The 16,709-nt window shown below is 35.7% G+C and overlaps 1 protein-coding gene and 1 long non-coding RNA gene across 5 annotated transcripts in view; one reads left to right on the top strand and one right to left on the bottom strand.

Annotated features, from left to right (window-relative positions):
• Positions 1-7,957: 7,957 nt before the first annotated feature.
• LOC122833857 overlaps positions 7,958-16,709 on the bottom strand; it is a 35,428-nt gene continuing 26,676 nt past the window's right edge. Inside the window, exons 5-6 of one of the 3 annotated variants that reach the window (XR_006371073.1) lie at positions 8,571-8,763; positions 7,958-8,462 (exon numbers count right to left, since the gene is read on the bottom strand). This is a non-coding gene — a long non-coding RNA (uncharacterized LOC122833857). Of the gene's footprint in view, positions 8,463-8,492; positions 8,764-11,668; positions 11,803-16,709 lie in introns of those variants that run through there. The other 2 variants (XR_006371072.1, XR_006371074.1) reach the window with 2 other exon arrangements.
• rspo4 (R-spondin 4) overlaps positions 11,629-16,709 on the top strand; it is a 31,887-nt gene continuing 26,806 nt past the window's right edge. The window contains exon 1 of one of the 2 annotated variants that reach the window (XM_044121788.1): positions 11,629-11,767. In XM_044121788.1, coding sequence (XP_043977723.1) covers positions 11,683-11,767 — 85 coding nt within the window. In that variant the 5' untranslated portion in view covers positions 11,629-11,682. Of the gene's footprint in view, positions 11,768-15,060; positions 15,314-16,709 lie in introns of those variants that run through there. The other variant, XM_044121789.1, reaches the window with a different exon arrangement.

Below are 16,709 nucleotides of genomic sequence, written 5' to 3'. Positions count from 1 at the left end.
TCTTTAATGAAATAGCATCAAAGAACACCCGAAGTGGACACATTTCCAACCTGCACACCATCTCTTGATCTGATCAAAGATAATCACGGTACCACAACCCTGGAAACAAACTCTGCCTGACCTGCTGTGTGCATTCCTCCGCTCTGGCTGGTTTCATTTATCTCTCCAATGTGGCGGGAAATGGTTATGATCATAGCAAGGTCTGTTTCCTCTTTTTGCATATATGTCAGTCACACTAAAGAGGCTCAACACATAAAGCAAGAAAAGACCTCTGAATTTTGAACATATTTTTGCTTCATCTTACAGATGGAGATACATACAGGTTAACCTTTACCACGAACATCTGCACTTCATGACATTACATCATGTTTTCACACCTTTGTAACCCTCTGAAGGGTCAAACCAACGTAAGACTTAATTCACAGCATTTAAAGTATTTCAAAACATTTCCCAGATGAACAAAAAACAAGTCTTCTCCTGCCGATTATTTTTATGTTTAGGGAAAAAAAAACAAAAAGACTTCTTTCCAATTGCGCTATATTTTATACTATTGAACCAGTCCCTTAAGTTTTAATTATAATGTCAAGGCTTACAACCGGAATCCATTAACATCCCTTTTAAACTAAAGTTTTAAAAGGGAAATTACTGAAGTCATTTTAATTTATCATATAATATAATTAATTGGTTTCTCTAAATTCTCCCTAGGTGTGTGTGTGTGTGTGTGTGTGTGTGTGTGTGTGTGTGTGTGTGCGTGCGTGCGTGCGTGCGTGCGTGCGTGCGTGTGTGTGTGTGTGTGTGAATGGTTGTGTGTCTCTGTGTTGCCCTGCGACAGACTGGCGACCTGTCCAGGTTGACCCCGCCTCTCTCACGAACGTAGCTGGAGAGGAACCAGCAACCCTCCCGACCCCATTAGGGACGAGGGGGAACAGGAAATGGATGGATGGATTAATTGATTTATCACTTATTACAACAAGCCTGTTTGTCGCTAAACTTAGCAACAATTCAGCGAACAATATCAGTAACAACCAAAATCAGGATTAGCAGGTCAAACTTTTGAAAGAGAGATATGATGTAAAATTAACTTTTTTGAGTTTTATATGTTAAGATATTATTCCCTCATCAAAAACACACTTGGAGTGTCTCTTTGAGTCTTTCAAACATGTTTGAAGAACCCTTCAGGCAGCTACTCCTGTGCTTAAAGCGATGCCCAATTTCAAGGCATCAAATTATAAAGTCAAATTTATTTTAAGTTTATTTTAGATGTACAGCATTTAACATTTACTTGATTGTGCTATAAAATGGCACAATAAATCTAATAATAAAAAATAAAATAATTAAAATTTGTTAGAATCAGGTAATTTTGTACATTAGCAGCTAATTAGCACAATGCTAGCTGTTGTTAATTGCACAGCAGGATTTAATGTTGATGTTTATTGCACTTTAAACTATGTGATTTACAGTTTGTTAGGTTTTAGAAGATATTGGAGGAAAGTATATTTTCTTGCTTCTGGCTGCTTCTTGTCTCAGGTTTTGTTTGTGTGGATCATGGACAGGATTTCATGTAGCAGCATAAACTGCTAAAACAAAAAATCGTAAATATTTTGGTCTTTCAAGTGAAAAATGTTTTTTGTGAAAAAGGAAGTTGCACTGGTCTTTTTCTGAGGTTTTTCTGTCATTTCCCTCAGTAGTTCTTGGTTCTTTCACTCTGAACTGAGTCAAACCAACCAAACCTGCTGAAAAACCTGTTCCCCTCCTCACCTGTGGGGGCGCTGCAACAAGAACCACTGAAGGAAACGACGCATTACTTCACCAAATGTAAACAAAAATTAAATGGTATCAGATTTTAGTGGTTGAAGGATTTCTCTTCTGTCTTTGGTGAAATCCTATGAAGCACTTCTAGTGCTAATGCTAAGCTAACATGTTTGTTTTTGTTGCAGTTAGCCAGAATGCCTTACGCTATAGCCCATTTCCTGCTTTTGGAGCGGTCTCCGGTCCGCTTAGCATTCACATTCAAAGAGAGCTCAGTGAAAACTGAGACAGAGGTTTGTAGGTGGACCAGAGTTCACATTGCATTCACACCTCCCCAAACGAACCAAAATTTCTACACAAATGGGCTGGAGTTCAATTAAAGCAAATTAAACAGCACTAGTGTGAATGCAACATAAGACTTGAGACTTTTTATCTACAGTAAAAAAAGAACATTGCTCCTTTCTGTTGTGGTGAAGAATGACAGGAGCAGAAATGCTGAAGTCTTTATTTTTGGGGATATCTCCATTCTGGTTCCATGAGATGGGAATCATAACTAGATCTCAGATGTATGCAGCAGAAAAGAGCCACCTGTGGACTAAAGAAGGTCTTTCAAGTTCTCATAATCTCAGATTTACTGACCACCTGACACGTCTGGGGAACGTAGGACATTTGTTCACCCTAATATTTGGGACTAAAGTGATTAAATAACTCTACAATACAGAAAATGCTTTCTCTATTAAAGAAAAAGTGATTTTCTATTGTAGAGAAAATGCGGGATTCGACTTGGCTGGCAAATCCCGCCAGCCAAGTCAGCCGCTAACTGTGTGTCTGTGGAGCTAAGCATGTGATAACAATGTGTTTAGTGGCAGTCTGTCAACAGATGGTTAGGTCTTTGTCTGTAGTCCAAATAAGGATTTATCAGTCAATAAAGACGTAGCAGCACTTGGCATTTTAATAAACAGTTTCAGTTACGTGCTCTTCGTGTTCGCTAGAAGAAAATGACAAACTGCTGCAGAATTATGACAAATCAAGTTTATCCGTTTGAACATTAAAAATGTCATCTGTTGTGACAATAGGTTGAAAAATATTTGTATATTCCGTTTTTATTTATCTTACATAACATCCCAACATCACTGGAAGTGGTTGTAAACAATGCATTGGTACTTAACTTTTTAAAAACAGGAAATATGTTTGTTAAATAAACCATAATATCATTTTATTTAATTTTTTTCCTTTATTTTCAAGCAAGCGTGCGGAACCTTTTATGGTCCCTCGCCTAATTGCTTTTTGGACTCTAATACCCTGAGCTCTGCATACTTTAGTGACATGTTTATGTAGTGTTTGAAATCTCTCCTCAATAAAAACATATTTTTCCCATCATGAAATGACAATTTAGTCTTTTTTTAAGAATGTTTGGCTGTGCCTACCAACACCAAACACATGGTTCTGAAACCTGTTGAGGGTGCATTTGTTTTGAATCAATCATTTTTATGTCCGGGAAGAAATTATGGATTTGTACCACCAACCTCTGACATTTTACACTTTTAAGAGGTGATACAATGCAAACTCTGAGTCTTACAAAAAAAAAGTTTTAAAAAATCTCACTTCTCTTTTACCGTACACAGTACAGTTTGACTGTTTCATAAAAACTGAAGACAGAGTCTGTCAAACTGTTTAAGGTTTGGCTCTGAGCAGCCTGATAAATAATTTAGAAAACAAAGATGATATAACAGCCGTAGGCTGGTGGGCCTTAGCTGAACACACAGGTTAGTTACTGTTAGAAAAAAATTATATATTATAAACATATAATATAAAAACATTTTTAATAAAGATGATGATGATGAATATACGAATTAGGTAGAGAAATATTGGTAAATCTGACAGGAAGAAAAGTGTTAGCAGCCAGGACAGGTAAAATAATTTAAAAAAACATACCAAAAAAATGCTTTATTTCTTCTAACCAAGGTGAACTTTGTTTCATGAAGCAACATCTGGTTGCTGTTTTAGCTTAAGCTATTAATATATGTCCAAAACACAAAGGAGAGTGATGTTTTTTAAACATTTTGACCCACAACAGGAAGTAGTTAGCTCTTTGATAGCGAAGGCTGCATTGCCTGGATGTATTACATTAAAAAAATTAAAGAAGTACTACTTTTAAATTCATCATGTGGTATCATTTTGGTACCCAGAAGTAAAAAGAAACAAAGTGAAAAAAATTACAAACAGATTGTAACACTGTAAGAATACCTTGCCGTGCTAACCGTTAGCAGCTAACCATTAGCAGCTAACGGTTAGCTGCTAACGGTTAGCTGCTAACGGTTAGCTGCTAACGACGCTAAGGCTGAGCTGATAATTCTAAACTGAACAGGTTTTTATTAAAACAGTAGATGGGTTTTGATTTCCCCAACTACGTTTAAACTACCTTTAAATGGTTTGTTTTGTACCACTTTTGATTTATGAGTTGTTTTTCTAGCACATTTTCAATTCCAAGTCTTTCCTAAATTTCCCAGATTAATCTCTATATTTCAAAGTTTTATTCTACAAAATTATTTACATTTCAAACTGAGAAATTTCCACAATCTTTCTAGAAATTAGTATAAAATTTTCAGGCTTTTTTCTAGCAAATCTTTGACCGTTTTGAGCTCAGAAATTTCAAAGAGAAACCCCTAAAACCTTTTTACTAGCAAATTTACACCCTTTTGGAAATTTCCTTGTTGCTGTAGAAATTGATTCATTTCTTTTTCTCAGTTCATTATCAAAATTTCAGACTTTTTCTAGCAAATTTTCAACTTTCCAAACTCAGAAATTTCCAATTTTATTCCAAAAAAAACAAACTTCCCACTATTAATCTCTTAAGTTTATGGGCTTAATTTGTTGTTGTCAGTGGGGAGGTGAATGTCTGGGTTTCCAGTTGAACTCTGACCCTAACGACCTCATCTCTGATTAGATAAAGATAAAAGATGGATGGATAATTTCAGATTTCTATAATCTCTTACAAATGTAGCCAATAGTCTGTTGTCTCTAACATCATGTTAGAGACAACATGATGTCTCTATCATGTAAACTAAACTTTATTGTAGTTGTTTCTCCTTCACTGTTAACTTCAGCATCGTTTGGAGACGTTATTAGGACATGAAAAGGAAAATATCTTGTCTAAACTGTTAAAAACAGGGACAATGTGATCCAGGGTAGGAACAATCTCTTCTGTTGTGTGTTTGCTTGTTGGTTTTTTTAATCGTTCTCTTTAATTGCAGTTTCCTGAGGTTAACCTTGGTTTATTACTCCTGTCATCTTGTAAATTGTTATGTTGGCATATTTTTTTTCTCACGTTTAAATTAGTGACTCTTCTTCTCAGAACCTGCGCTGAGGAGGCTGTTTTAATTCACTAAAGTGGATTAACAGCTACACCAACACATTTGCATTTTTTGGCCTCCAATTTCACCACAAACCAGTTTTACTATTAAATTCTTAAGGTTGAGGTCAAAAACATCCAAGATTACAACCAGATTTACACAGAAGCAATTCGTGCAAAGGTAAATGGGTGCAGAGGTAAACAAATTAAAATCTCTGAACAACAGTAAACATATTTAGATATTTTTACTTCATTTGACATTTAGCTGTAGTAACATAAATTCTTTAGAGGTTACGTTTCCTGGGAAAATTTGGAAAACCTGTTTTCTCTGATTCACTGAAATATCATTTTTACCTTCCTAAAAAAATTAAAACCTATAAAAGATTAAATGTAGTGCAATAAAACTGCTTCCTTTACACAGCAACCTAAGCAAAAACATGAAACCAAACATGCAACAGCAGTGAGTCAAGCTCAAAGCCACAGCCATTATCGTGTGACGCAGTTGTTTTTGTCACTCTTCAGACTCGCGTTTAAACATCACATTTTAATTTTATTAACTAACAACAAATTCATTTTAGAGAACAAACGACAAACTATTGTAAATTAAATTAACATAAATCAAACTCTTGTAAAGCTGAATATATCTTCAGTTTAAGCCTAAACAATGGCACTTAAAGTATATCAGGACACAAAAACTCTTTACTTTATATGCATTTATTTGTATTTAACAGAAAAATAAAACAATTACCACCGAGTTTTTACAAACAGTTTCTGAGTTATAATCTACAGTATGCTGAAATACCAATGGCCATTTTTTGGCCTTTACCTCCTAAAGAGACGCATCAGGAACATCAATGTCCTCTGACGGGGTTTCCTCTAAGAGACGGTCCTGATCCATGGATGAGGGTCAGACATGTTTCCAGGGGAAGTGTCTTTCTCATTTGGTTCTTCACACTTTGCCCCATTTTGTCTTGGAGGTCCTAATTTGTCTCTGTATTGAAGCTCAGTTTCCATATTGTCCTGCTCTGTTTTGTAGTTAAGCTCACAGCTGGAGTACAGTTGTTGGAAGGCAGTCAGTTGTTTTAGGAGACTGTCCATCTCAGCTTCAAGCTCGTTGATAATCTTCAGGTCACTCATCATTTTCTCTGAATAAGCCTTCATCTCTTTATCTACGCTCTGCTTAAATATTTCTTCTTGCTGTATCAGAGCAGAAACATTTCCTTCGGATCTGGATTTAAGTTCCTGGTAAGTAACCGTTGTGAACTGCAGAACATGTTGAAGATGTTTTATTGTCTTAGTTGATTGGCGTTGCAGGAAAGAAAACTCTTCTGCCTTTCTCTGATTCAGATCGTCCTTTTCTGCTCTGAGTGCTTTGATAAGCTCAATAAGGTCATTCTTGGCTTTTTCTAAATGAGCTTCTTTCACACGAGTCATTTCATGCTGATAACCTTCATTTTGCTGTCTAAGAGCAGAAACATCTGCTTCGCACCTCCACTTTAGTTCTTGGTATGAAGCCTTCATCTGCTCCAGCTCTCTCTGCAGACATTTCTCGGTTTCCTTGAAGCTGCCGATCTGCTTGGACATTTTCTCTAGGAGATTTTGGTCCTGTTTAATTTTGTCTTCATAGACCAGCTGCATGTCAACCTGCAGTTTCTCCTCACCAATGTCTGCTTCGGATTTGGGTCGAAGCCAGTGGCGGCTGGTGCTAAAAAAACTGAGGGGGGCGCACACAAACAAACAAATGAAAAACAAACAAAACAAATCTTAAAAAATAGCACTATTTGAACATGAATTTTGCCCTCCTTTCCTTCTGCCCTGCAAATTTCTCAATTACATTCTTGTTAAAGTCAGTCATCTCTGTGACTAGTCTTTTCTCCATTGACAACTTAACAGTCTATTATTCTAGAAAGGATGTGCCGATTTTTTGTCACCTCTTCATTGTGCCTTCTAACAGCAATCCTGTAGCCTTCATCTAGCTGTTGAGCAATGCTAAGTTTCCCCAAAAAACTTAGCTTCATTGCATTGTCTAGGTGGCTGCGGCTGTTTTCGTGTCGTTTGCATTTTTCTGAAAGATGTTTTAAGTCTCTTACCCCAGTTGTTGTCCACATTGCCTCCGTGCCAGAACTTTGAAATAGCAAACACGGAAAGCAGTAAAAGGCATTGATTACATCACATCCAGCTAGCCAACTCCGCTTGTCATAAGAAGAGCTGGAAAAAGTCCGCGTGTAGGATCATCCACGATCACTTGCCTGCTGCTGAATTTGTAAATTGGGACGATCCTGTTTTTTTCTTCAAGTGAACGCTTTGTAAAAGCATTTTTTGTAAAGATAAAACAGAATTTTCTCTCATTTTGAAACTACTCCACTTTGCAAACGTAAACGTGAATCGACCCAACGAAATGCAGCTGCGCTAATGAGTCGAATCGGGGATTGTCCAATCACACAATGTTTTTAAAAAAAATTAGCCAGTACTGACACTCTACCAGTAATGACACAACAGAATGGGTGTGTCCGGGACGCAGAGCGCTGCGCCCTGTGGAAAACTTTAAATAACCAATTAAAAGTCAGCCTCAGATCACCTGGTTGCCAAAAGTTGATGCGCCTACATACACTCTCATTAGACCGGCGCCCTGCACATAGGATAGGAAGTGTGCACGATGTGAGCAATTAAATAGAATTATGTATTTACTATTTTAATAAATTCTAACATGTCTATTGGACACACAGTATGAATAAATACATTTCTAAGTATTTTGCAGTTCAGAAATCATTTATTATCTAAACAATTTAAAGGGGGCGGCGCCCATGCGCCCCCTACTGGCCAGCCGCCACTGGTCGAAGCTCCTCATAGCAAGCCTTGATGTGGTCCAGCTCTTGTTGGAGGGCGTTAGTTTTTTCTTTTTCTGCCTTAATCTGTGACATGAACGCTTCCTCATTGACGATATGAGCTACCTTCAGTTGCTCTAAGTCCTCTGGCAGCTGCTTTTTCGTCATGTCTCTTATTTAGCTGTGCACCTTTGAAGCGATAACAGCGGGGCTGAGAGTCTCTGGGTTGTTAAATGTTTTTACTGCCTGTAGTTCCTTTTTCAACTCTCTGCTCCTGTTGATGAAAATCTTCTTAAGAGTTTTCTGCCTCTGTACCTCAGTTTTTGTGTCCTCCAGTTCTCTTTGGATGTAGGTCAGCTTTTGGTTCTTGTCAAACCATCTCGCTCTCTCCATTTCCAAAAGAGAGCCAAGTCTTTGTATCTCTTTGGAAACCAACGGGAGGAGGTCTGTTCTCTACCCAGCCAGCTATCCCACCGGTGGAGTAACGTTGCCTTTCAAACAACCTTTCAAAAGTATTCACACACTCACACTTTTACCTGAAATGGCAAAGAAAAATGATGCTCTCCTTTAAATCTTTGTTTGTAATATGTATCTCACTTTCATTGAACTCCACTCCAGCAGAGACCAGTACCATGCACTGGTACCTTTTGTTGGATCAGACAGTCCAATCCAAGCTTCACTCTGATCTCCTGGTGAGATACTGAGTCTCTTAAAGTCCTTCATGTTAGTCACTGTGGCCGTGTTTCTCTCTGCAGTACTGCTGAGCTTCAGTCCAGCTCTTTTTCTCTTTAATGGAGTGAAACTGATAGAGCTGACAGAGGATGATGTAACACTGACCTGAAACATGAAACGTGTTCCTGTGTTATCAGTCAATCAATCCGTCAAATGCATTTGCATAGAACAAGTCAGTTCATAGTGCTTTATACCATAAAAACCCAATTAAGTCATAAAAGAACACCATACAGTCAGCAATTGAGAAAACTTTTGAAAACTCAGAAACTAACATCACATTTTATCATTCAATTATGCAAATTCCAACAACACACAAAATGACACATTAAATGCTACAGTATTAGTTTTGAAGTGTTTGCTAAGTTTCTGTGTGACAGAGGTAACAGTGCTACACTCATCAGTGTGTAATGTACCAGAAACCAGAGAGTCTAGTTAGTATTATTAATGTATTTTATATATTTAATTTTAGAGACTTCATCCTTTAGAAGTCAGATCTAGGTAACAAATAGAGTCAAATGAAAAATTATAACGATAAAAAGGTGAAATTAATGACAGTAATGTATTTTATTTTTGCAGCAATAACAAACATTGCATTTATATTTTCAAATAAAAGAAATAATTTTAGATACAGTTTAAAATCTCATTTTAGCACTGAAACTATATTATGATTGCTTATGATTAGCATTAACAATCAGCAACACAAAACTGTCATAAACTCAAGTTACTTCTTCTCTCAGCTTTAATTTTATCAGATAATGTGGATTAGTGGGAAAAAAGGAAAGACTTAAATAAACTTGAACTGTGTCAGAAAAAAGCTTTTTGTTTACAGGATTCAAATCTTGACTGGCTGTTTACAAAGCAATGAAAGAGTTCAGTTTAATTAACTAATTAAAGCTGAATAAAAGCCAGTTTTTAAAAAGAAGCTGAAAAGGTTTTCAGGAGCAACATACTTACAACTGAATTAGTTAATTATTTTATACATTCATCAACAGTTTGTGTAAAGTGGAATTGCAGAAACAGTAGTATTTTTGTTCCAGACTCTAGTTGAAATATCTTAGTTCACTTGAAATAAGAGCAAATTAACTTTCAAATTGGTTTATTTTAAGACAATAACTATTTAATATTCGTTTCTAAAAAATTAAACTTTTTTAGAAATTAAAAAAGTTTAACTTTTTTAACTTTTTTAAAAAGTTTAAAAACACATTCTTCACTGTGTTTTAAGTGAAAAATATTTCACTTAAAATGAAAAATATTTCACTTAAAACACAGGAAAAATATGTGATGAATACATTATATTTTTTTTAATCTTTTTTAATTAACATCAACAAATTATTAGTTTAAAACAAGCTCCTATTTCTTGCTGAAAAGCTAATTTTGTCTTATTTCAAGTGTACTAAGATATTAAAACTACAGCCAGACAATATATCAATAACAATGTATATCACAATAGACATGTGATCAATACCAATAAAAAATAAAAATGCTTTAATGATAGAATATTCATTATAGATTAGTCACTGAACACAGATCCAGAACCGCACAGCATTCTGGGAGATTTAAACAAAGCAAAGGCTTTAGCTGCTTAGCCTTTCACTGCTAGCTAAGCTACATTGGTGGAATCAACTAACTCTCTAACTCTTTGGTAACCTAGCAACTCACTCATCGTTTGGTTACCTAGCAACAGCTAATTGAGTAACTTGTGCAGCAGCAATTTAAAAGTTTGGCCTCATAACTGCTTAAAAATAAAAAAAACAGGAAATGTCACACCACCAGTTTGGCAGCATTTAAGATATATAAAAAAAAACACAAAAAAAACAAAATAATTATTTATATTGACTGATATGAAACAGTTATATAGTGTTTTTCATGCTTCATCCTACCGTAATGGAGTAAAGTTCCTTGGTTTTTTTGTTTTTGTTTTTTTATACCCAATTTCTACACTATATAAACTCAAAACCCAAGAATTTATGTCATAGATTCTAGTACAAATATGTTATTACACCTTTAATAAAACAAATCTAACTTACAAGTAACTTTTAGCAAGATATATTACCTTAAGTCAATACTGATTGAAGTATTGACTTTTTCATCAATATTAAGGAATTACTGACTCATATCTTGCTGTAATGTTACTTATGAGTTAGTTTTGTCTTATTTCAAGTGTAATATGACATTTTCATTAGAAATAGAACAAAATACTAGGTAAGATTCTGTGTTTTTGCAGTGAAGTAAAGCCAGTTCAGCTAGTTTTCGATGTATTTTCACGGCTAATTTGTCTGATGTACTTTACATTTAAAGTACCTGGAGGTTCGTCGGTCAGGGAGGTAGATTTTTTTTCTGTGCTTACCTGACTCCTCAGCCTAACAAGCACAAGTCTCTTTAGAAAAACCCAGCAGGCTTCAATTAAGTCGTAAACTCTCCTTTCTGCAGCTATCCAGCTGCTTTTCTCTCAGGGTGGTCAAATTAACTTTACTCTATGCTCACATTTAATAGCATTGCCGCAGAAAGCAAACCTGCAGAGTGTGAGCATGAAAAACAAACGTGGGATTGAACAACAATAGGTAGAGCCAGGAGGAGGGGGCTGCAAATGTGGAACCACTTAAGGTCCGAGCGCGCTCGCCCTGCAAAGGGTTAAAGATGGCGATGGGATAAGTGGAGCTCGTTTATCCCAAATTTGACAGTGGTAGTTAAATGTTGAGTTTTCCCTCCAAACTGGCAGTCTGGACGAGGCTTTCTGCTCCCCTCTGCCTCCCTGGTGCTGCGCTCGTTTACGACCGCCTGTCTTCTCTAAATCAAATCCGAGAAACGGAGGACGATTCCACAAGATTATCTCCTCAGCTTCACCTCCATCCATCCCACCATTCCTTCAGCTTTCTCACAGCCGTTCGCCTCTCCTCTCCTCCGCCCCCACCAACGCTCCGCTTCGTTTTTCACTGTGGAGCTAAATTTCCCAACCTGCCGTCCCTGGGATCCCCACAGATGCCCGGAGCCTGGCGCTGAAGCGGGCGCTCGCCAGTAGCCCAGATGCATCTGCGACTCTTTGCCTTTGGGATGACCTTGCTTTGTGAGGTGATCAGGATGGGGTCAGGCGTCACGCAGAAGCGAAGCGGTGAGTAAACGTCCAAGACGACCAGAACTGCCTTCCTAATGAATGAGTTATTATTTAATATGTAATATTTGGAAAATTGACACGAAGGAAAACAGAAAACTTTACTTCATAAGGCAGGTTGAAGTATTTTTGTCTAGTTTGTAGTTTAAATTGTCATCTGTCACAATAACAAATGTTTCTGGATGTTAAATTGTCCTGGACGACATTGTGAGAATCGATAATAATGTTTTCAAGTAATGCAAGAAGACATTATCAAAATTCAATAAACTTTAAGCTCTAATGGACATTTAACACTGGAACTGGAAGACATTTTAAATAACAAAAATAAAAAAACAGCAGAAACAACAACTCAAAAACATTATGAAGTGTTTAAAAACAAATTTGTCCTTTAAAAAAGGTTTAGTTGAGGCCAAAGCACCAGAATGCACTTTTATCATCCAGTTTTTAGTAAAAAGAGAGAAAAAAGAAAAAAAATGAATTATGTAAATGGAAAATATTAAGCTTATTGTAATTTACCTTGTGATTAATTGATTAATTACAACAGGCTGAGTTCAAATATCTCAAGCAACTTTTCAGCAACTTTTCTAGTTTACTTGTAAAATGTGAAAAATGTTATAAATGACATAATCTGCCAGTGGTACTAGAACGTTTTTAGGAATATTAAGGGATTATTAACTTAAAACAAGCTCCTATTTCCTGCTGAAAAGAAACTTGTAAGTTAGTTTTGTCTTATTTGAAGCGTAATAAGATATTTGCATTACAAGGTAAACCAAAAAAACTTTGATTTTCTGTTTATTCTGTATTTTCATAAAACCCAAGGTCACTTCATATCTATCTACAGCTAACTTGGGATAAAAATCTGAATTTATGCTATTTTTCCTCAAAAAACATTCAGCCTGAGCTGTCGCTCAACGTGCAGCTGGCTTGTCCAACTCGCTGAAGAGCTTTAGATTCGACTCCAATGATTCTGCTTTTTGAAATCGCTGCAGCCAGACAGGTATGTGTCGACCTCGGCGCTCACCAGCGACCTGCATTTCCTCAAGAATTTGGTAATAATGGAAGAGAATCCTGTCCCAATCACACAATCTGTCTAAAAAACACCTCCGTAAAAACACAATTACTTCCATGATGTCATGCTAACTATTGTAAAATTAGACGATCTTTAAAAGTAAAAGCTGGAGGCACGTGAAGGAGTCTAAAGCCAAGCTGCATCCATCTCTTCACTGCAAATGCACAAAACCTTAACATCTACTGTTGTGCAAATATCTTATTAGATGTAAAATAAAACTAACTTACAAGCAACTTTCTAGCAACATATAGGAGTTTAAGTTGATAATTTCTAACTATTGACAGAAAAGAACTAGTTCCACTGGACTAGTTCACATATAACAAAACATTTTTCCCTCTTATAAGTGAAATAATCTCCCAGTGGAACGAGTTCTTTTTAAAATCAATATTAAGGAATTATTGACTCTAAATAAACTCCTATGTCTTCCTGAAACATTACTTATAAGTTATATGTGTTTTATTTTAAGTGTGCTGACATGTTTGCAATCTAAACCAAAAATACCTGGTAAGATTTTGCAGTGTTCACAAACGACAGATTTACGTTGGTTTACGTTTTCCCTCTCTGTCATCTGCGCCTGACATTTTCTACTTTTTATCTTCTGCTTGAGTTGCCCATCTGGACCTGGTTCCTCTTTCTTTGCCTCTTAAAACAGAAACGGAGCAACAGAAGCAGCAGGAGTTTTGTGTTTCAGTGTGAAAGCTGCAGTGCAGAGGTCAGAGGGAGCCGAGCCCATTATTCTGTCCATCAGGGCTGGCTCTCTGTTGCTATGGTTACTGTAGGTAATTGCGAGCATCTGTGGGCGTTTTTTAAAGGAGAACAGGGAGGAAACACGGAGAAAAATAACTGAAACTGTAGACAAAGTGTTTCCAGTGGGCTGCTTTGACTTCCACTCTGCAAGATGTTAAAAAGCATTTTTTATTTTCTTTCTAGTAGTTTCTGTAAAATGTTACTGTTTCCCAACAACAATTAACTGGCCCTCTCAGTGGACAAACATCACTGCTGTTTCTGCCAGCCAAAATTTATACATAGAATATTTTGTGTGTGTGCATATATATACATATATATATATAAATATAGAGAGGCTGTCAGAAACGGCAACAATGTCTGTCCAGTATTGTTTTTCCTAACATTTTGCTCTTTACAAGAAAAAATGTTTTTCATATATGTATATATATGAAATAATGTCCAGAGTTGGCTAGTAAAAAGTTACATTTTCTTGAGTAACATTTTGGTTAAATTTTACCTTTCCAAATATTTTTGTTCTGATGTACATTCATTTTATCGTGAAGTACTGTTACTTTTACTCGAGTATAATTTTTGGATACTCATTGTGAGTAATTTCACTAGACACAGACAGTTTTTTTTTGTTAAAGTCTCATAAGTTTTATATTTATAAATATTTTTATTTTGCTTTATTTTGAAATGCTGTTATTCATGTTAATTATTTTCTTTTAGAACCTTCAAATATCAGTTTCTATTTAGCTTTATATTTTGGTCTGTCAAATGACATATTTTTTTATATATTACATTATTGATGTTTTGATCAGTTACCCAGTACTTGAGTATACTTTTTTACTCTTACTTGAGTGATTAAATATTAAATATTTTAGGTTTAAAATAGTAAATTTATGCTGCTAATTTGGGAAAAGTCAAATCTTTCTTTGAAAATATATGACTTTTTGACATTTGACTTTATTTTCTTGTAAATATATGAAATTATCCTCAATTTTGTTGTTTTTTGGCAAAAATTGAGTCCCTGGTGGCTTATTTTTATTTTCTGACCCCAAATATTTGATTGTTGTAGAGTTTAAACTTTATAATTATAATTTAAAATAAAGGGTGTCTTTTAATCACTATTATTAAGCTGTTGATTAGATCAAAATATGTATAATAAAACAAATGTACTTTTAAACAAAGTTGATGTAAAAGTTTGATTCATTTGGAAGGAAATCAGAAAGATGGTATCACAGTAAAACTATTATTTTTCAAATATAATACAAATGATCAGAGATGTGTTTCACTTCCAAATGTTAATTTACATGAATAAAAAACTGCATACTTTGAAAAGAAAGAAAATCAATATAATTATTGAATAATATAACGATGGAATACGTTATTTGCAATTAATTTGGTATTTTGAGCTTGAACAGTTTTAATATTTAGGTACGGAATTAAATGCGCAATGCAACGTTCTGCAGGGAAACTTTATAACGTGACACCAAAACACAAAACAGGTATTCCCTCTTACTCATGAATTTGACATTTGGGAACATTAAAGTCCCTTGTGCTGCAACAGCGGAGAAAGAAGGCGAACCGAACCAGAATTTCACCGAATAACTCACCTGAAACAACGTCAAGACAGAAACTAAAGAAAATCAGCTTCCGGTAGCGGCCGGTCAACGGTACATTAGCTGACCGGGCTAGCGTAGCGCCGGGTCAACCCGAACTCCGTGAAGGAGTGTGCATGCTGCATTCAGGTACAACTGGGACATTTGGCTGTCAAAATACCGAAACACGCTTTAGGCATTTTTATTTTAAAATTTCAAAACGTTAACACTGAACGTTGTATTTTTTAAAATTATTTTTAAAATTTCAAAACGTTAAGATTGAATGTTGTATTTTTGTAGAATCTAGCTACTTTATTCTACTTTCATTATAAAAAAAATTCAACCAAATCAAGAATTAGAACATGATAAAACCTGCTTCAAATGCACATTTTTTTGTCTAAGTTTCAAGTACAATTATCTTAGTGAACTTGAATCAGGAGAAAACTAATAAGTAGCTTTTCAGGTGTTTTAAGTCATGGTTAATATTGATGAAAACGTACTAGTTCAACTGGCAGGTTATTTAACTTTCAGCGAGACATTATTCCCATTTTTAAATTATAAAAAAATACGTGGCATTTGAAACAAGTAGTACTTTTTGACTATTTTATGAAACTGTTGACTTTATATCTTGATGAAAAGTTAGCTTTGTCTTATTTCAAGCGTACTCAGATATTTATACTTAATTAAAGCAAAAACACTTAGTAAAATATTAAATTATTAACTCTAACCTGGTTAAATAACTTTAAATTAATGAAAACAGTTTAAGATGTTCTCCTGAGGTAATTAAACTCATTTAGAAAAAGCCTTAAATGGCTCCCACAGAAATTTCTAATTTCTTTCCACTCTGACATTATGCTAGGTCCTGAAAAGCAGCAAACTGCTAAAACTCACATTTATTGATAATTATTGTTAAATCGGGTGCGTTTAACCAGTAGTTGCTTGCTCCTTTTTTCCCTTGTTAGTCCCATCAGCATTTTCCATGTAAGCATGAGTCTTTACTGACATTTCATCCAAATTAGTCCCTAAAACACGATTTTAAATCTGCAGCTGAAGGGCTAAAAAATAGTTTTCAGTAAGGAAGCATTCCTAACTCGACTGGCATTAATTGCCTGCAGTTGCAGAAAGGCTGTTAAAGACACACACAGTGAGTATTATTTTAACACGGCAAGGCAGCTGGCACCTTTTTCTTGTTAACACACGCGTCGTGATGCATTGTGGGAATTCTGCTCTTACGACTGCTGATTGATGTCACAGACAGTCTGACCTGAAAGTAAATTAACACTTTTAGCAGCGTGACAGAGGAGGGTGGACCCATCCAAACTCTCATTAAGTAAACTGTTTGCAATCTGTGAAATATTTGGTCGTGGCGCTCCAGTGAATTCAGTTTCAGGTTAAAATTCCTTCCTGTTTTCCCGAAACACTGACTGAGCTTGTTACACATGGAGCTTGTTAAAATAAAACACACGCACTCAAGAAAAAAAAAGCCCAGGGTAATCCCATGCAAGTTCAGAGGTCACGGTTTTACGCTACCTAAACCTGCAGCTCC

This window comes from Gambusia affinis, linkage group LG07, assembly GCF_019740435.1.
Source record: "Gambusia affinis linkage group LG07, SWU_Gaff_1.0, whole genome shotgun sequence".
NCBI lineage: Eukaryota > Metazoa > Chordata > Actinopteri > Cyprinodontiformes > Poeciliidae > Gambusia > Gambusia affinis.
The sequence above is the reverse complement of the archived record's forward strand: the minus strand, read 5'-3'. Positions and strand labels throughout refer to the sequence as shown.